The sequence below is a fragment of the Phascolarctos cinereus genome, unplaced genomic scaffold (assembly GCF_003287225.1).
Source record: "Phascolarctos cinereus isolate Bilbo 61053 unplaced genomic scaffold, phaCin_HiC Scaffold_9;HRSCAF=440, whole genome shotgun sequence".
NCBI lineage: Eukaryota > Metazoa > Chordata > Mammalia > Diprotodontia > Phascolarctidae > Phascolarctos > Phascolarctos cinereus.
In genome coordinates, this window is record NW_027556402.1 from 106065289 (window position 1) to 106085916 (window position 20628).

At 39.3% G+C, this 20628-nt stretch overlaps 1 protein-coding gene across 3 annotated transcripts in view; it reads left to right on the top strand.

Moving 5' to 3' along the window:
• The first annotated feature begins 791 nt into the window (after positions 1 to 791).
• The window catches only part of LRBA (LPS responsive beige-like anchor protein), a 760465-nt gene continuing 740628 nt past the window's right edge, over positions 792 to 20628 (top strand). For all 3 annotated transcript variants that reach the window (XM_020994027.2, XM_020994028.2, XM_078148462.1), the window contains exons 1-2: positions 792 to 1142; positions 1584 to 2048. In XM_020994027.2, the coding sequence (XP_020849686.1) occupies positions 1830 to 2048 (219 nt within the window). In that variant the 5' untranslated portion in view covers positions 792 to 1142; positions 1584 to 1829. The remainder of the gene's footprint in view (positions 1143 to 1583; positions 2049 to 20628) is intronic.

A 20628-nucleotide genomic window follows, 5' to 3' on the forward strand; every position in this document is an offset into this window, starting at 1 on the left:
CCTCCTTAGAATGCAGGAGAGGTTTGGTGAGGCGGCTGCAGCTGCCAGCCTGGGAATCCCTCCCCGTCCCTCGCCCGCCGGGTCAGCTCTCCCCCACCCCACAAGTCGTGGCAGCTGCACAGAAGCATCTCCGCTGAGGAGGATCCAGCTCTCTTCCTGCCTTCCTCCAGCGAGGTGGGCGGGCAGCAGCTGCTGGAGGCGGGCAGGTCCCCTTAACGGGGACGACAGCTTTGCTCCTGCGGGTGCTGCAGCCCCCCCCCCCCCAGCTCGAGGTCTCGGACACAGGTATCCTCCGCCTCCGTGGACGGCACTTTGGCACCAGGGAGGGTCCTTCTGCCTGCTGTAGCCCGGCAGGTAGGAGGAACCATCGCCTGCACACCTTGCCCACGTAGGGCACCCACGTTTGGCAAAGACGGCCTCGCCCGAGAGAGCCGAACTGGGCCCCCTGGCTCCAGCCGGTCCCTCTGGGCCGTCCAGTGCCGCCACTGCCTGTGCTCCCGGTCCCTGAGGGCGCGCGCTGCGCCGGGAGCCAAGGACACACCTGGCATCCACCTGAGCGCGGTGTCCCCTCCCTCTCCCGTCTGCGCGCGCGCGCCGTGGCGCGCGGATCTCCACTCAGCCAGCCGGCCCGGCCTCGTTCTCGGCGTTCCCCTCCTTCCTCCTCGCTTGGCAGCCCCCACTCTCTCCCTCCTCCCCCACAGCGCTCCACCTCGTGCAGTTTCACCTCCTCTCCTCCCCCTCTCCGCGCGCCCGGCGGCCGCGCACGCGCACGCCGGGCCAGGGGCTCCGGCGGCGCGCTGTCATGGCGGCCGATGGCAGCTCCCTTCAGAGTAGTAGGCACTTCAGCCCGAGCCGTCTCGGTGGGAGCCGTAGCCGCCTGGGCGCCGGGACTGGGGCGATCGCCGGAAGCAGCCGCTCCGGCAGCGGCCGCGTTCTCCTGGGCTGAGCGCGCGCGGAGCGGGGCGGGCCCCGGAAGCGATGGAGTTCTGGGGTACCGCCGCCGGCTGCCAGCGAGCGAACTAGGGAAACTTGGGAGGGAGCCTACGACCGGGTGCACTGACTGGGCCACCTCCGGCCAGTGCCCTCGCTGCACCCCCGGCCGCGGGCCGCCCCCAGCCCCCGGCTCGCTGCTCCCCGCCGAGGTGTGTGAGGGGTGCTGCTCCCCCCTTTAGCGCATCCAGCCCCTCCCCCCACCCTGCACCTGTACCTGCCCCTCCCCACCTTGCTCCCTGCTGGGGCGGGGAGGGGAGTTTGCTAGAAGTCTGTTCTGCCTGGGTGAGGGCGAACTTCTTTCCCCTGCTGACTCCCTGCTTCTCCCCCTCCCCTTCCCCTTCCTCTGTTTCTCCTGCACCTGCGGAGGACAGGTTACCTGGCTGAGCTGCCCCAGACCGGTAGGGGCGGGTTAGCCAGAGAATCTGCCGTCGTCCCCCGCTCCCCCCGCTCCGGGGCGCCTCTAATTTAACCCGGCTCAAGTGTGCTGTGGGTGGGGTTGGAGGTGGATCCCGTCGGGGGAACTTTAATTGGCCAGTAAGAATTAAGACCGCAGAAGTCCCAGCTCATCCTGTGTTTTGCTCTCCCCATAGGGTTCTGTTTTGTTGTCCGAAAGCCTCTGGGAGAGGTTTCCCGCACTGATAACGTCCGGGAAGAAGTGGGCCACGCTCCAGGACTTCTCCACGCCGTAGATTGTGGCCGTCGGACCGCGGGACGAGTGCGGGCTTCGGGAGGAGGCCCTGTTTCTTGCACTTTGTGCGCGCTCGTGCGTGTGCCTCTCTCTGTGTACTGTTGTGCCAGGGTGGCTTAGGAAGTGTGATTATAGAAGGAGACTAGCAATGGCTAGTGAAGATAACCAGGCCCCGTCCCCGCCACCAACAGGTGATGAAGGAGGAGGTGGAGGGAAAGGAGAAGAAGCCATCATTGACGGTGGTGCGTTGTCGTTAAAACCAGGAATCCCTATCAGGGGCATCAGAATGAAGTTTGCAGTGCTCACTGGCTTGGTGGAAGTTGGAGAAGTAACCAATAGGGATATTGTAGAAACTGTATTTAACTTGGTAAGTAGAAACTTTAGGGTAAAAGCATTCTCTCTCGGAGGCTGGTGGGGAGAACGGAGGTTAAATCCTGAGCCATGTGCGTAACTCACTCTTGATGCTTTCCTTGAAAAAGGCCTTCTATTCCCTGGTTTAAAACTTTTTAAAGCTCTTTTAACCTGAAGGTGAAAAGAACTTCACCCCATGATCCTTTTCCCGTTGTGATTAAGATTTCAGGCGACTTAGTTGAGGTATTGCAGATTTAGTTTTCCAGAATTTTGAGTGACTGAGCAGTTTACTTCCACAGTAACAAGAAACAGTTGCTTTTTCTTTTTTTTATTTCTACTGGTATCCACAAAAGGAAATAAACTAGGTAAAGAGTTGCCTGCCTAGTCAGTAGGAAAGTGCATAGGCATACATAATGTGTGAAGATGTAACTTTTTTGGGGAAGTTGGGGAAAGAGGATGTCAATGAGTAAAGGCTTGGTATGGTTTTTTTGCGGGGAGGAGGGTATGTACGCAATTCTATTCAGCACTTACACGGTTTTAAATCAGTTTCTAGGCTCTGTCTAATCAGAGAATCTAGAAGATTTTAGATGATAAAAACAAGTGACCATACTTTCTGGTTCTATGTCTAAATCATAAAGATAGGGTAAAGTTATTTTTTGTATTTTTAAAAGAAGATATCTAAAAGATTTGTTGCTTCAACTGGTGTCTATGAAGGATTAATTTACTGGCAAAGACTTTTGAATAGGAATCATGACCAGTCTTTTGTTATAGCTCCTTCCACTTGCTTGACATGGGATGCTGGGCAAGGAACACAGCCTATCTGGGTCCTTGCTTACTCGTCTGTTAAAATGAAGGAGTTGGTCAGATGGCCTCTAATGTTCTTCTGACTCTGAATCTATGATCCCATGATCCTGAGTATCTGGGAAAATTAGTTTAGATTTTTATCCTTAAATAAGAGTTTTACTTTTGGCAAAAAATGTATTTTGGCCACTTTTCAATTTTATATTATTAACTTTTATTAAGCAATTCATAATCATTTATTTTTCTTTTTTAAAATTCTTATTTTAAATACCAAATGATCATTTCCATATCCAAGTTGACTAGATAAATGGGATAGTATATGAAATTGCAAATCATTATTTACTTATTGAAGTGTACACTTAGCCTTAAAGTATATACATAGTGTTTTCAATATGTAGCTTTGAAAGCTGTCCTGATTATGTTTCCTTTTGGCCTTCCTTCTGTCTTCTCCTGTGCATTTTTTATAAATGCTTCAATAACCTTCTTTTCTTTTTCTTTTCTTTTTGGGAGGGAATCCCCCCTGCTAGTCCCAATCTCCTCCTATTCCCCTTCCTAAATAGGAAAAAAAAGGGAACAAAACTTTTGTAACAAATGTGCCTGGTCAGGCAAAACAAATGACTGTGTTGGCCATGTCTGGGAATGTATGTCTTGAATCAATCACTTATTTATCAGGAGGTGAGCAGTAAGCTTCATCATTGGTTCTTTGGAGTTGTGGTTGAACATTGCATTGATTAGAGTTATTAAATTTAAATTGAGGAGATTGGCTCTTTGAAAATTAGATAGGTTATATATAAAACCAGAAAAGTAGTAAGAAATGCGATATAAATTTATTTTTTTCTGTTTCTTCTCAGCAAAACATTGGTGTCATCAGAAATTACGAGCTACATTACTGCTTTATGAAGGACTTTGTTTTAAAATAAATATTAAATATTTTTCTAGAAAGGGTGTTAGGAAATATTCTCAATTTCATATCAAATCTCAATTTCATTTCTCAATTTCGTATCAAACTCAGAATGTTCCAAGCTAAACTTTCCTCAGCCCTTCCTTTTTTCAAATTTCCCTATTTCTGTCAGAGACACAATATCCATTCTTACAGGTTCACAACCTTGGAAATATCCTCAACTCTTCACCCCAGGCATCTTATCTAATCCATTGCCACATCTTGCTCCCCGCCCCTTCCTAACCAGTACATCTTTTTATCCAACCCTGGCCCTCCATTGACAGAGCTGCTACTGGTCCTCATCTCTATATTATTGCAACAGCCTCCTAATTGATCTTTCTACCTCAAGCTTCCCACTATTCTTTCTTCAGCTGTGCTATCAAAGTAATTTTCCTTAAGTGAAAAGCTGACCACATGATTCTCCTATGCTAGGAAGTTTGTTTAGTCATGTTTCAGTCATTCAGTTGTTCAATCTTTGTTCAATTCTGTGTGACCCCTTTTGGGGTTTTCTTGGCAAAAATACTGGCGGTTTACCATTTCCTTTTCCAGCTCATTTTATAGTTGAAGAACTGAGGCAAACAGTGTAAGGTGACTTGCCGAAGGTCACAAAACTAGAAAGTGTCTGAGGCCGGTTTTGAATCTGGGTATTCCTGACTCCAGGGCTTGAACTCTATCCATTGTGTCACCTAGCTGCCTCAAAAGGACCTGCGTTCAAATATGGCCTCTGACATTAGAACTGTGACCAAGGTCAAGTCATTTATTTTCTGTTTACCTCAGTTTCCTCAACTGTAAAATGAGGATAATAATAATATATTACATCTAAATCTCAGAAGTGTTGTGAGGATGAAATGAGATAGTATTTGTAAAGGGCTTAGTATAATGCCTGTCATGTAGTAGGTGCTATATAAATGTTTATCCCCTTCCCTTCCCTGTTATTGGCTTCCTGTTGCCTTTAGGAAAAAATATAGACTCCTCTGTTTGGCTTTTAAACTTTACACATCCTGCCCCCAGTCTATCTCTTTAATGTTCCTGGACATTACTCTCCCTCTCACACTCAATGATATAAAAACAAATACAACAAAATACCAAAGACAAATATAATAAAATAAAATTTAAAAAAACATTCTTTGTCTTGCTCTATTTGCTCCTTCCCTTACTGGTGATTTTTGAAAAGAAGGTGGTCAACAATAAATGAACAGTTACTATATCTCTTTTTTCTTTTGAAGAACTTCTTTTCGCATATGATTTCTCAAGGCTAATATTTTCATTGCTCTATGGTTAGGGGAGACCAAGGTACAACAAATTAATTATAGAACATTCGAAATGAGGGAGAACCCCACAATTTAAAATCACTGGTTTCTATGTGTATGTTATGTCTTTCCATATATAAAATTCTCTGAGAGCAGGAATTGTACCTAATAAATGCCTTTTGATTTATTCAAGTCAAAACTGTGTAAATCTTGTCAAGAAGATTATTCTCGTCATAAATTTTAAAATAATTTGTGATGCTAAAGAGGATAAATGGCAAACTGGTATATTAGCACCTTTGCTTTTTCTATTTATTTTCTCCTAGAAGACCCAGCTATTTTGGGTTTAAAAACAGAAATCTGTTGATAATGATCCCTGAATTAATGTGAAGTAGCTTTGTTACTTTAGTGTAAGGTGCATTTTAACTCCCCTCTTTTCTAGAATATGTTGTATGTGGGTGGAGGACCAAATATGAGTCACTTGAATTTTATCATTAAAAAAAATGCAAACCTTGTTGTAAGTTTGCTGATAAATTCAATCTACTTTTCATAGAATTTTGGCACTAGAAGTTTTCTCAAGGTCATTCAGTGAGTCACAGCTAGTGATTTATAAACTGAAAGATGCCTGTATCCTTATTTCCCAGGATTAGTCTGGTAGAAAAACAAGAATATGTGATGGCCTACCTTCTTCATTTGTGAGCTACCCTACCTAATTTAGGGCAAGGGAAAGGGACTGAAAAATATCAGTGAGTAGGCCTTTTCTTTTCTTTTATCTTTGTGGCTCTTCCCCAGAAGCCCTTGTTCCACACAATTTGTTGAAGGTCTTATTGAATTTTATAGTCTTCCACACTGAAAAGCTTAAGAAGGTGACATTGTCCATAATTCTAATTTTTTTCCCATAGTGCACAAAATTCCAAGTTATATTTGTATGCCCTACTTTTAAATAAAAGCATTATTAAAAAGATTATATAACAATTACCTTCTTACCCAGGTTTGGGTTCTTTTCTAATTTTTTCTTCATTTTTATTTTTTGTAGATTCAATTTGATTTAAATGTAACACCTATTGAAATGTAACATCATTTCAAAGGCATGGTTAACTGGTAACATAAATTATATCTGTTGTGGTTTCTTCTTTTTTGGCTAGGCAGTGGGGTGAAGTGACTTGCCCAGGATCACATAGCTAGTAAGTGTCAAGTGTCTGAGGCTGGATTTGAGCTCAGGTGCTCCTGACTCTAAGGCGGGTGCTTTATCCGCTGTGCCACCTAACTGTCTCTGTTGTAGTTTTTTTATGTCCTGTCTTCCGTGCAGGAAACTCCACGTATCTGGATTACCCTTGGTTGAGGAAAGACCATCTGTGACATGTGCATCTTTGTACTTCTTAATATCTAGCATAGTGTTAGGGAACACATAACAACAGTAACAACTGACATATGGTCTTTTCATGTTTGCAAAGCACTTTATATATCTTGTGTAATTTTATCCTAATAATCTTGTTTATGAATGCTGATGTTCCTGTTTTGTAGATGAGTTAACTGAGGTTCAGAGGGTGCGACTTACCTTTGATCATAAAGTTGAAAGCTCCTCTCAATATTTAATAAGAGTTTGAAAGGGAATTGAACAATTTAGATTTGTTTTTTAAATTCAATTTTCTGACTTTGAGTGCAAAAAACTAATTGTGCTGAAGTTGAATTAGAGAGCAGCATAAATCTCATTGGGATTAAGAAGAGAGACAATGTGGAAAGACTACTGGACTTGGGTTGATATACCTGTGTTTTAATCTTGACTCTGCCACCAATTAGTTGTGTGACTTTTGGCAAGTCATTCAACTTCTCTGGGCTTTAGTTCCTAATTGGCAAAATGAAGGGGATTTGGAGTACGGGATCTCAGAGGTCCTTCCTCTCTGAAATTCTGTGAATATAATAGCTTACAAATATACACTTTAGGTTTTTAGAGCACATTCCTCACAAGTATATATGAGGTAAACTATCTTGCTTTTAAAGATGAGGAACCTGTGGTTCAAATGAGTTTAAGTGACTTGCCCATTGCTACACAATCAGTTTGAGCCAGAGAGCCAACTAAACTCTGGTCTCTTGGCTCCAAGCCAAGCATCCTTTCTCCTCATTTACAGGAGTGTGGGGAACCTTCAGCCTCGAGGCCACTTGTTCTCCTCTAGGTCCTCCAGTGTGTCCCTTTGATAGAATTCAAACTTCATAGAAAAAGGATTTGTTCTTTGAAGTTTGGATTCAGAGGGACATACTTGAGGACCTAGAGGGCCACATATGACCTTGAGGCCACAGATTCCCCACTTCTGTACTAATACGTGTGGCCTTTAAATCATTTTGCAGTTGTGACAACGATGATAAATTTCATAGCTAAGGTGGAGCCATAACATTCCCATATTACCAGATGTCTGTTGGACCTTTCTACCTGTACATCTTGTGGGCATCTGAAAATCAACATGTCCAATATGGAATGCATTATACTTTGCTGTCTCTGTTGAGGACACCGCTGTCTTTCTAGTCATTGGGTTTGCAACTCATTATCGTTTTTTACTTTTCCCTTTCCTTCATTCTCCATATTCAGTCATTTGCCAGATTTTGTTGATTCTGCCTTCATAGTATCTCTTGTATTTGTTTATTTTACTTACGTAGCCACCACTCTAGCTTAAATCCTTAACACCTGTAGCTTAGACTCTTTCCTAATTTGATTTTCCAGCTTCTAATTTCCTCTCTTTGATCTGGTTGTGGGTTGTTGTCCTTTATGCTTGAAGAGGACCAAAAGGACATCACTCTGTTGGGGTCAAAGTACAGTGTGTTAGACTGTACCTGATTAGACCAATATGAGTTTGGAAGGCTCTACCACAGATTGGGCACAAAAAATCTGTATGAACATTTGTAGTGAAGATGTCTTTAAATTTGCACATCTCACGTTTCTTTTGAACCACTGCAGTTCTATTGCACTCATAGAGCACAACAACTTTTTTGATGCAGGCATGCCATTCTGGGCTGTCCTTGTCTAGTGTCTCTCATTTCTTGCAATTGATTCCAAAGTTCTTTTGAGACATCTGAAGAGGGTCCTTGTACTGCTTCTTTTGACCTACATGTGAGCACTTGCTTTGTGTGAGTTCTGTGTAAAATATTCTTTTTAAGCAAACATATGTTTGGCATTCAGTGTGGCCAGCCCATTGGAGTTGTGCTCTCTGTAGTAGAGTTTAAATGCTTGGCAGTTCAAGATTCTGAAGATTACCTGGCAAGATTAGGTACTGGGCACTGAGGTCCTTTCTCAAGCTGGATTGCTAAGCATGCTCTTTCATCTGTCTTCTACATAGCTGCCAAATCAATATTCCTAAAACATGCATCTCACCATGGCTCTCTCCTACTCAAATAATCTTCAGTAGCTCCTTATCACTTCTAGAAGGGAATACAGAGTTCTCACCCTGAATTACTTGTTCTAGTAAAACTTGTTTAGTAGCTTTTCACTATATGATAGTCCACCTCCCACCCTTCCACCTTTGTCTCCCGTGTGTATGGAATACACTCCTTCCTTAGCTTCATGGTTTAATAATTGTTTTTTCAAAGTTCAGCTCAAGTGCCACTTGTTACATAAGTCTTTTCCTTGTTCCCCCAGTTACTTGTGCTTTCTGCCTCTTGAAATTACTTTGTATTTATTTGTTTATGTGTTGTATTTTAACCCCTCCTCCCTCACCCTCAGTAGAATGTAAGCTTTTTGAGGTCAGGGATTGTATTTTGCTTCTTTTTGTATTCGCAGTGGTTGGCATAGTGCCTGGCACATAGTATGTGCTTAATAAATGTTTATTGATTGATTGAGGGCAGGGATGGTTTCATTTTTTTTTGTATCAGTAGTGTTTAATAAATGTATGGATTGAATTCAGTAAATAAATTTGTCATAAGATTTTAAAGATAGTCATACTTTTAACTGATTAAAAAAAAACCCAACTTAATACATAGCCCTTTTATTGGAAGTGATAATCCAATTTTCTGATAACAAAAGCTTCTTCAGTAAGTATAGAAATAATGTCTTCCTTTGAATTAATTTATTCTAATCAGTCAGTCAGTCGGTAAACATTTATTAATGTGCCAGGCACTGTGGTAAGTGCTGAGGATAAAACAAAAAAAGAGGCAAAAGACAGTCTGTGCCCTGAAAGAGCTTATGATCTAATGAGGGAATACATATACAACATGTATATTAAATATACGCAAAGCAAGCTATATACAAGATAAATAGAATATAATTAATGGAGAGAAGGCACTGGAATTAAGAGGAGTTCGGGGAAGGCTTCCTCTAGAAGGTGGGGTTTTAGTTGAGGCTTAGATGAAGCCAGGGAAGTCAGTAGTTGGGAGTGCACAAGAGACAGCATTTCAGGCATGGGGGATAGCCAGAAAAAATGGCTGGAGTTGAGAGATGGAGTGTCTTGTTCGTGAAATGACCAGAGTCCCATGTCACTGAATCAAAGAATACAAGTCAGGGAATAAGATGTAAGAAGAACAGAAAGGCAGGAAGGGACTAGGTTATAAAGGGTCATACAGAATATTTTATATTCATTCCTGTAGACAGTAAGAAGCCACTGGAATTTATTGAGTAGGGGGTTGACATGATCAAACCTTCACTTCAGGAAAACCACTTTAGTGGCTCAATGGAGAATAGATTGGAGTAGGGGAGAGACTTGAAGCAGGCAGACCCGGTAATCCAGGGGTAAGGTGATGAAGGCCTGAACTAGAGTGGTAGCAATGTCCGAGGAGAGAAAAGGATCTGTTTGAGAGATGTTGCAAAGGTACAATAGACAGGCCTTGGGCGGGGGGGGGGGGGGGGGGGGGGGGGGGGGGGGGGGGGGGAGATAATGAGGAATGCAGGATGGCTCCTTGGTTGTGAGTCTGAAGGACTGGGAGGAGGATGTTCTCCTTTACATAAACAGGAAAGGTAGGAGGTGGGCAGGGTTTAGGGGGAAGGATAATGAGTTCTGTTTTAGACATAATGAGTTTAAGGTGTCAAGGGGGCATCCAGTTAGAAACGTCTGAAAGGCAATTGGAGATGCAAGATTGAAGGTCAGCAGAGAGATAGGGGCAGGAAAGGTTGATTTGAGAATCATCGGCATAGAGATGCTAATTAAATCCGTGGGAGCTGATGAGATCATAAAGTGACTTAGTATAGATGGAGAAGAGAAGAGGGTCTCTGACAAAACCTTGAGGGACCGCTGCAATTTGAAAGGGTGTTCTGGAGGAAGATCCAGCAAAGGGAACAGAAGGAGTAGTTAAATAGGTAGGAGGAAATCTGGGAGAGAATGGTGCCCTGAAAACCTAGAGGAAAAAGTATTAAAGAGGAGAAAGTAATCAACAGTGTCAAAGGCCAAGAGGTCAAGAACAATGAGGAGTAAGCAAAGGCCATTGGATTTGGCAACTAAGATTATTAGTAACTTTAGAGAGAACAGTTTTGGTGGAATGATAAGGTTGGAAGCCTAAGGGGTTAAGAAGAAAATGAGAGAAAGTGGAGGCACTTATTATAGATGGTCTTTTGGAGGAGTTTAGCTAAAAAGGGCAGAAATCATTTGAGAATTGAAAAAGCAGGAAAATTTCTATAGGTTTTTCAGTCAAATGGAAAGAGAAATATAAACTGAGTTAACTGTATAATAATATTTTAGTTTTCATGTTGATGTGAGTTAAAAATTTGGACACTTTTAAAAATGAACTCTTCCCTGCATTTCATGCATGTACATTTGTACTTTTAACTATTTTAGTTTTGGACTTTGAAGAAAACTAGCCTGTTTGTTTTGTTATGCTATGCAAAACAGTCAATTTTTTGTAATGTTTACTAACATTGTGAATAAGTTATATTGTTTCTTAAATGTGTCAAATAAGAGATTTGCTATATGGTATAATTTTACTATTTCACCCTTCATCTTCAAAGCATTTCTTCATGACATGAAACATGTGAAAAAAATTTTCAGCAACAAAACTTTGCATTTTCTTGTTGCCTATTTTATTATTTGCTTTAATGGTAATGTTACCCATAAGAGGAAAACCTTTCAAATCTTTTGAACTATTATCTCTTATGCTCCACTGCCTCCATTTTTTTTCCTTCCATAAGATTCTCTGACACTTTTTCTTGTTGTTGGTAGGTACACTCAAGAACCATGAGACACTGGCAAAATTTTCTCTAATTTTTATTGTCTGTCTGATATTACATTTATTGTTAGACTCTTCTTCCTCCTTGATTAGATTTATTGTCGCCAGTCCCCTGTGTTCTTTTACTTTCTTGCTTTTTGTACTTTCATAGAGAGGTAAGAGCTTAAGGCTGTATAAAAAATTATGATGTAACAAAAGTGTTGTTACCTTTTATTTCTCTGTGTGACTATTACTAAACATGTTATTTGGAGATAGAAATCAAGCTTGAGAACTAAAACTAAACACTTTTTGCTTATTGAGATCTTTGTAGTTAACACTATTCTCATGGGGGATAATAGTTTTATTTAATGTTTCATAATGGTTTATTTCATGTATAGAAGAGTTTCTGGGAATCTTGTAAGATTGTGCCCTTCATATGGCTTCATTTTGTACTTCATTGGTTCTGTGATATTATTGGTACGTGTACTTCCTCAGTTTTCTACTAGTACATGGTGTGCAAATCATAACTCTTTGTTGTCTTTTCAGTATGTGAGGCTCTTGTTTGTGCCTTTCCATGCTATGGTTTTTTTTTTTATCATACTTTTCTAAAAGGATATGTGGATTTTTTTTGCCCTTAGTAGTATTTTATTTTTTTCCAATTACATGTAAAGATAATTTTCAACATTCATTTTTGTAAGATTTTGAGTTCCAAGTTTTTCTCTCTCCCTTCCCTCCCCTCTCTCCAAGGTAGTAAGCAATCTCATTTGGGTTATATACATGAAAGAAGAAACAAGACAAAAAGGAAAAACCATGAGAAAGAAAAAACAAAAAACAAATGGGGAAAAAAAATCCGCATTCAGACTCCATAGGTCTTTCTCTGGATGTGAACAGCATTTTCCGTCACAAGTCTTTTAGAATTGTCTTGGATCATTGTATTTCTGAGAAGAGCCAAGTGTATCATAGTTGATCACTGCACTTGTTGCTGTTACTGTATACAGTGTTCTCTTGGTTCTGCTCACTGCACTCAGCATCAATTCATGTAAGTCTTTCCGGGTTTTTCTGAAATCTACTTGCTCATCATTTCTTGTAGCACAATAGTATTCTATTACATACCACAACTTGTTCAGCCATTCAGCAATTGATGGGCTTCCCCGTAATTTCTAATTCTTTGCCACCACAAAAAGAGCTGCTATAAATCTTTTTGTATATGTGGGTCCTTTTCCTTTTTTTTTTTGGTTGGTGAGGCAGTGAGGTTAAGTGACTTGCCCAGAGTTCACACAGCCAGTGAGTGTTATGTGTCTGAGGCTGGATTTGAACTCAGGTCTTCCTGACTCCAGGGCTGGTGCTCTATCCATTTCGCCATCTAGCCACCCCTACCTCCTTTTTAAAAATAAGTGCAAACTGAGAGGGATTACATGATACATTACTGGAGAAAGAACTGTTGTTTAAAAAAGACAGTTCATTAAGGTCTTATAAAAATGATTACGAAAATTATTACTTGTTAGGATCAAACAAATTTCAATGAAAGTAATTTAGAATATACTTAAAGGTTGAACAAAAGCCATATAAACTCAAGCAAAAACAAAAACTAGAGAATTTTGTGTTCTAGGTTGAGTCTGTGTGAGTGGGATATTTTGTCATTTAAAAATTTTGATTTTTTTTTAAAAAGACAATTCAGCAAAATTAACACATGTACTAAATCTGACAGTCTGTGCCATGTTTGCACCTATGGTCCTCCAGTTCTTCAAAGAAGAAGGGGGTGCATTTCCTTATCTCTAATTCAGGATCAAGCTTGGCCATCTAATTACATTATAATTCTTTTTTGTTGTTGTTCTTTCCATTTATATTGTTTTGTTTTCCCAGTTTTTATTTTACTCTCCATCAATTTGTGAAAATCTTCCAATGTTTCTATAGTCTTCATATTTGTTATTATGGTGAAGGAAATATTCCATTCTTTCATTGTGTGATAATTTGACTGTTCTCTGGGTGTTCTTTTTGACAATAGAGGGAAGTTTTCATCGAACAAATAGAAAATATTATTACAACTACAATGTGATTATATAAAATTTTTTTTGCGTAACAGAAAATAATGCTTTTAAAATTGATTGCAAAGAAAGACTGGAAAAAATATTTGCAATAAATATTTCTTCAGACTTGATGTGACATCTAGAATCTTTAAGAAACCTAGAAGATGATCTTCTCTCCATGTTACTAACATTGAGGCTGTCTATGTAGGCCCTTAATTCTCCTTTTCCATACATCAAAATCTCTCTCTCTCTCTTTATGTATCAGTCATACTTTCATTCAGCCTCAGATCAAGTGGTGGCTTTCTTCCTATATCCTTGATACCATTCCATCTGTCCCTTCCAAGACCATGATCCTTTCTTTCATCTGAAGTTTTCATTAGTGTGCTATAAGAGCTCTGACTGGAGTCAAAGGACATAGGTTCAAATCCACTTCTGACAGTTTGACCCTGGGCAAAAATTAGTTCCTGAACCCCAGTTTTCTCATCTATAAAACAAGGGGTTGGGCTGGCTAGCCAATGACAACTCTTCTTGCCCTAGTTTTATGATCTTATGACTCCCTGTCTTTACTGTTGCCTTCTTCTGTACATGCTCAGTTCTCCCCTATTTTCAGTTCTAAAAAGTTTTCAGACTCCATTAGCTACTTTTGTAACTGCTGAAAGGTATGTGGGATAATCAATATTTTTTTCTTTTCTTTTCTTTTTTTTTTGTTTGATGAGGCAGTGAGGTTAAGTGACTTGCCCAGGGCCACACAGCTATAGTGTCAAGCGTCTGAGGCCGAATTTGAACTCAACTCCTCCTGACTCCGGGGCTGATGCTCTGTTCACTGTGCCAATAATCAGTATTTCTTTTCAACACCTTCACATCTAATCATTTTCTAAGATCTATAGAGTATTTAAAAAAAATTTTAATGAACAAAAATCTGTTCCCCACTGGGGGAAAAAAAAGAGAAATAAAACTCTTGTAACAAAGTATAATCAAGCAAAACAAATTCCTATGGTGGCTACGATCAAAAAATATATGTCTCATCTTGCACCCTAAATCTGTTTCTTCTCTGTCAGTAGACGAGTTCATCATCTGTCCTCCTTACACTTGCCTGGAAGGATTGTTGTGAGGATCAAATGAGATGATATTTGTAAACAGCTCTCAGCATAGTGCTTGGAGGCGCTATATAAATGCTTATTCCCTTCTGTGCCCTCTCAAATCATGGTTGAACGTTCCATTGATCATAGTTTTTACATCTTTCAAAGTTGTTTATCTTTGTGGTATCATTTTTTAGTATCAGTTGTTTTGCTTACTTTACCCTGTATCAGTTCTATTGTAATCGCGGCTCTAAAGCCAGCATCCTCTTAGTTTGGATGTGACCTTGGGACGAAAGGAGCCACTGGCAAAATCACTGAATATTTAACAAAAGTGAAGGCGTACGTGTCTCTAACACAGCAAACGTAGGTACCAAGGGTACAGTGGCACTTTGCTTCTGTGGATGTGGTTCCCTCTTTTCCCTCTGAACACGTGGGAGGACCTCTAGGTCCTCAAGTTTAGCCCTTTGACTGAATCCAAACTTCACAGTACAAATCCCCTTAGTAAAAGGGTTTGTTCTGTAACATGGACTCAGTCAAAAGGCCGCACCCAAGGACCTAGAAGGCCACATGTGGCCTTGAGACTACAGGTTTTCCACCCCTGGTATAGTGACTTGGTGGTCTCAGGCACCCATCAAGTGCGAGAGGCTTCAACTTCATTGGACCTTTTATGCCCCTGGACCAGGAAACTGGGGCCAATCAGGTGGCATGGTGGGAAGGAAGCTGTGTCAGGAAAGCACTGGTTCATACAGATCTTCCCAGATCTCTCTGAAACCACTCCTTTCATCATTTCTTATGCAAAAACAAAATTCCATTCCATTCATATTCCACAGTTTGTTCAGCTTTACCAAACTGATGAGTACCCTCTTAGTTTCCATTTCTTTGCCACCATAAAAAGGAGTTGCTCAAACAGTTTTATACATATGGTCAAAGGGTATACACTGTAGATTCCATCTTCACAGTAATTCTTTAAAATCTTTTATTTCCTATACATTCCCACTGCCATTACCTATTTTAGGCTGTTTTTACTTATCACCTGCACTATTGTAAGCAGGATTCTAATCAGTTTTCAGATTTCCATTCCCTTCTTTGCTCTAATCTGTCCTGCTGAACTTCTGCTTTAACCCTTCTAATGCACAAGTCTGATGGCCACTTCCCTGCTAATAAATCTGTGCTCCCTATGGACTATTGAATAAGGACCAGATCTTTTAGTTTGACACTCAAAAACTTCCCCAGTCTGGTTCTAATCTACTTTTCCAATTTTACCTCCCATTATTTTCCTTTTCATGCTCTATGCCAACCTACTTGGGTTGTCATTCCCTTAGTATAGCTTGGTCTTTGCTTCCTCATTGCCTTTACTCACTTTGTTCCCCATTTCTATGCCTAGTAATCTTTCCAGTGTCTCTGCCAATTGAAATCATATCAATTCTTCCACTTTCACCTTCTCTGTGTACCCTTTCCAGTTAGTAGTTAGCATATTTACGTATTCTGTTTTTCCTGCTAGTTTGTTAGCTCCTTGAAAGCAGGAGCTAGAGCAGGATTACCCAATAGAAACACTAGGCATACCCCACGGGAACTCTTAGGTCAGTGTAAACAAGGAATTAATCAGCTGATTACATTAGCTAGCTTGCCTATCATATATTGACCTGTCTTTTCTGATACAGAACCCTAGCTACAAACTGATATATAAAGCTAGGCGGAGATCTGAAATTCCCAATTGATCAAATCCTGTTTATTTTTAAAAACATTCGCTCTAAGACTATTGGTTAATTACTCTGTGAGTGACCATGACTCTGTTTTTGGTATTTCTTTTGAGATAACTTGTTGATACCCCCTATGAAGTCAGCTACTTTGACAGTGTTTCTGCCTTAACCTTCTGTGGCTTTTGATACTTAGCTATAGGCACTCTAGGTTCTGACAGAGATCTTAAGCTTCTTTTGTAGTATGTATTTTTAAAAAGCTCAACTTTTTCATGATTGAAATTTATGTAGAAAGGATAAATGGTTTTTATGCATCTAAATAATGATATATAGCATTTTATGTGTACCAACCATAATTCAGTGTTATAAATTGTCAGATGATATTTTATATACTAATTTCTCTTATAGACTAATGAAGTAATTCTTTTTTTTTTTTTTTTGGTTAGGCAATGGGGTTAAGTGACTTGCCTAGGGTCACACAGCTAGTAAGTGTTATGTGTCTGAGGCCGGATTTGAACTCAGGTCCTCCTGAATCCAGGGCCAGTGCTCTATCCACTGCGCCACCTAGCTGCCCCTATAATGAAGTAATTCTTGAGACATTTTTCTTTTGCTCATTGTATTTTTAAAGTTATGTGAGAGCATCAGTCTTGTTTTAAGGGAGATACCTCATTTGTCAAGATTTTTATTTTTTATTGTCAACCTTTTCAGATTTCTATGATTTTTAAATTATCATAGATTCAATCTACAGTCAATAGAGTAGGATAATAGATTTAAAGCTGGAAGAAACCTTAGATATAAAATCTAATACACTCATTTTACAGATCAAGAAACTGTAAGGCCAGAGAGATTAAGTGATTTACCTAGGGTCACAAGGCTAGTAAAGTATCTAAAATAGGATTTGAATCCATATTTTCCTCATTTCAAGTCCAGTACTCTATCTACTACGCTATACTGACTTCTAACATGTTTTTGTACTTTGTGAATCATTTTTCTTTTATAGTTTTATAAGTGCTCATGTTTTTAAGAGGGCATTATTAATGGTTCATTTCAGTCCTGAAATTTTAAAAACAACAAATAGAGTAACAAAACAATAAACCTTTTTTTCCCCATTTTAAAAGTCATAATGATGTTATAGTAGTTTATAATATTTAAAAGAAAAAAATCTCTGAAAGTTTTGCTGCCCCATATAATCTTAAATTAGGCCATTTTTTTTTTGCATTTGCTCCAGGGCCTTGCATAGTGCTTTACATATAATATACTATTAATAAATATGTTGAATGTGTTTACCATAGTATATTAATTTTGGCTTGGCCTTTTTTTTTTCCATGACCAATGTTTATCATTGTGAACACTGGTGACTACCGTAATACAGTATGACCTCAGGAACTTTTGAGATATCTAAATCACTATTTTTTTTTTCCTGGCTAGGCAATGGGGTTAAGTGACTTGCCTAGGGTCACACAGCTGTTAAGTGTTATGTGTCTGAGGCTCGATTTGAATTCAGGTCCTCCTGACTCCAGGGCCAGTGCTCTATCCACTATGCCACCTAGCTGCCCCCTTTTGAGATACCTGAAGTGACTTGTCCCTATGCTAAATGGCCCTAGAAGCAGCTTGGTGTAATGGAAATAAAATTAGATTTGGAGGTAGGGGAGAACAGTTTTGAGTCCCACCACTTACACATTCAGCTGTGTGACCTTAGGCAAAGCTTTTAATCTCTGAGCCTTAGTTTAGTTTCCTCATCTCTAAAATGGGGGTTATTAATATCTGAATCTTTACCTCCCAGTTATTTTTAGGAGTAAATGGGATAATGAGTGTAAAGCACTTTACAACTTCAAAACACTGTCTAAGTCTCAGCTACTATTATTCTTTGCATTCTTGTTTGAGTTTTGTTTATTCCTTATCTTCCCTTTCAGCTGTTTCTTTTTCCTGTTGGTGTGTGTCTGTCTCCTCATATCTCCCTTTCTGCCCACCCCCACCCCCAACAAAATCCAACAACACAATGTATAAACACGTTCAAATATAGTCTCCTTTGCTACTTTTGGTCAACTGTGCTCTCTTTATTTCTGTCTTGTCTTTTTCTTTCTTTCTCTGTCTCTGCAATATTTGAGGGGATATCATGAAGTAGAGAGATATGAGTTGTATTGCTTGGTCCCAGAGGGCAGAACTGTGACCATTGGATGGAAGTTTGTAGAGAGACAATTTTTTTCTTCAATATAAGGAAAAGCTTTCTGACAATTAGATCTATCAGGAAATAGAATGGGAAACGTTGGGAGATGTTCGATTTCTCCTCACTGGATTTCCTCAAGTGTAGGCTAGATGAAAATCTATTAGAGATGCTGTCGAAGGAATTCTTGCTCAGGTATTGTCAGATTCTGTACTCTCCAAGGTCCCTTATAACTCTGAGATTCATTGATTTTTCTGATACAGTGAAGGCAATATTTTGTCTTTATATTCCCCCTTCATTATCAAATGAGACAATATTTTAAAAAAGCATTTAGTACAGCTTCTGGCATAATAGTAGGAACTGTATGAATACTTTCCCCCTTTCCCTTCTTTTTTCTCCCTTTTTCTTTTTCTTTCTCTCAGGAGGTAGAAAAGATATTTCATCTAGTTTTCCAACCTTTATTTTTTTGTTTAGTTACTGAATTGGGCTTCCTTTTTTATATTTATTGTTGTAATCATGTATATGTGATTCTCCTGGTTCTGCTTATTTTCCTCTGTATCAGTTTATATAAATCTTCCCCGTTTCTCTGAATTCCTTGTATTTATAATTTCTTACTGAATGACAATATTCCATCAAATTCATGGGAGTTTATTTAGGCATTCCTTAGTTGATAGACACTTTATTATTTCCAATTCTTTGCTAGCACAAATGTGCTGCTATGAATATTTTGATATATTTTGGGCATTTTATCCATTTTTTTTTACTTTCATGGGGCATATGCCTAGGAGTGGTATTAAAATCATAGATTTAAAACTGTGAACAGTTTATTTATTTGTCTCAAAATTCTGAGCTCCACTTATATGTTCGTTAATATGCCCGTTTTCCCATAGCTGCTCCAAAGTTGTTTTCTTTTTTGGTGATCTTTGCCGATTTTTTGGGTGTGAAGTAAAAACTAGTTGTGTTAATTTGTCTTTCTCTTATTAGTGATGCATATGGTCATCTAAAGTTGTAATTCTTTTGAAAGCTTTTCAAATCCTTTCATATTTTTATGCCACTTGAGTGCAACTGATTGTTCGTTCACGAGATATTTAAGTGCTTACCACATATAGAAAAGTGTGCTTGGTATTGGGTGAGTTACAGTGTTTAGATTAGTCATGCTCTGTATACTCATGAGGGTTATAGGTTGTTTTTTTGGTGGGGGTGGTTAAAACACATTGGTAATATACTACATCCTACTTTTTCCCACCCTGTCTTTTAAATGTACAATAATTAAAAAAAAAAGGTTGTTTACATGGTTGGAATGAATCTTAATCAATAGACAGCCCAAGTACTTAATTTGCTTCCTCGTAATGTCAGGAAAATTCACCCTTCATACATTGGGTGATCTCTGTGTGCCAAACTGAGGGGAGGACATTGGCAAGGATCACAATTGGATGGGTAGGTATAGATGAGTTGAGATCTTCATCTTTTGATAGAATATTCACTTTGATGAGATCACAGGGCTATTTGAATCTGTCTTTCAGTTGCCCATTGCTTATAAATTTTGTTTTTTTATGAGATTGTGGTCTTCCATGATTTAGCCATAGAATATTTCTTAGGGAAATTGTGTATTCAAGAAATGTGCCTTTGTAGCAGAAAGTATCCTAATTAGAATCATTGAAAGCACTGTTAAGTTTCCTAAGGAGATTCTAGCTTTATTTTTCTTTTTTTTTCCCTGCTCAATCCTGAAGCCAATTACTTGTCCTTCTTTTGTGCTGTTCCGAGATATTCATTTGTGTATATCTGATGTGTGTGTGTGTGTGTGTGTGTGTGTGTGTGTGTGTGTGTGTGTGTGTCATATATCAAGGTACTACCTTAGTAAGATGGCCATTTAAATGGCATGTATAGTCTGAACAATATGTGTTTTTCATCTATTTCGGGGTTTTTTCCTTTTCGTTTGGGTAATCACACTCTTGCATTATTGTGAATTCCTCTGAGGAGGTTTTGGACTTGATGCAGTTAGTATAATGTTGAGTGTTTGGAGGACCTCACTGTTAAGAAGAAATTGTTCTTTTATTTGCAACTAATTCAGGACATCTTTGCTATTGGTGAACAACTTGGCAAACATACTTCTTATTTAGCAGTGCCTGATCTCAATATTTAGTAGATCACTGAACAAAGATATCTCTTGTTATGCCTGTTGTGAAGTTTTATCTGAAGTTAATGTATGTCTGAATGAGGGCTTGTCTGAGATTTTTTTTAAGGGTGCATTTTGGTAAATACATTTTGAATATAGAAAGTGTGAGAATTAGTAAGTACTACTTGTTTGCTATAAAAATCTGATACTCTTTATTTTTTTCCATACTTTTAAGGTAGAGTATCTAATTTACTTAAAAATAGTGAAAGAACAATTAAAAACACTTAATCTACTTCAAATATAGCTTCAGCAAGCAAAATGACTATGAAAGAAAAACAGTCCCTAATTTTTCAATATTTGGGCAGTGCTGTCATAGCAGAAATCAATTTTGAAGCAAATTTTCTT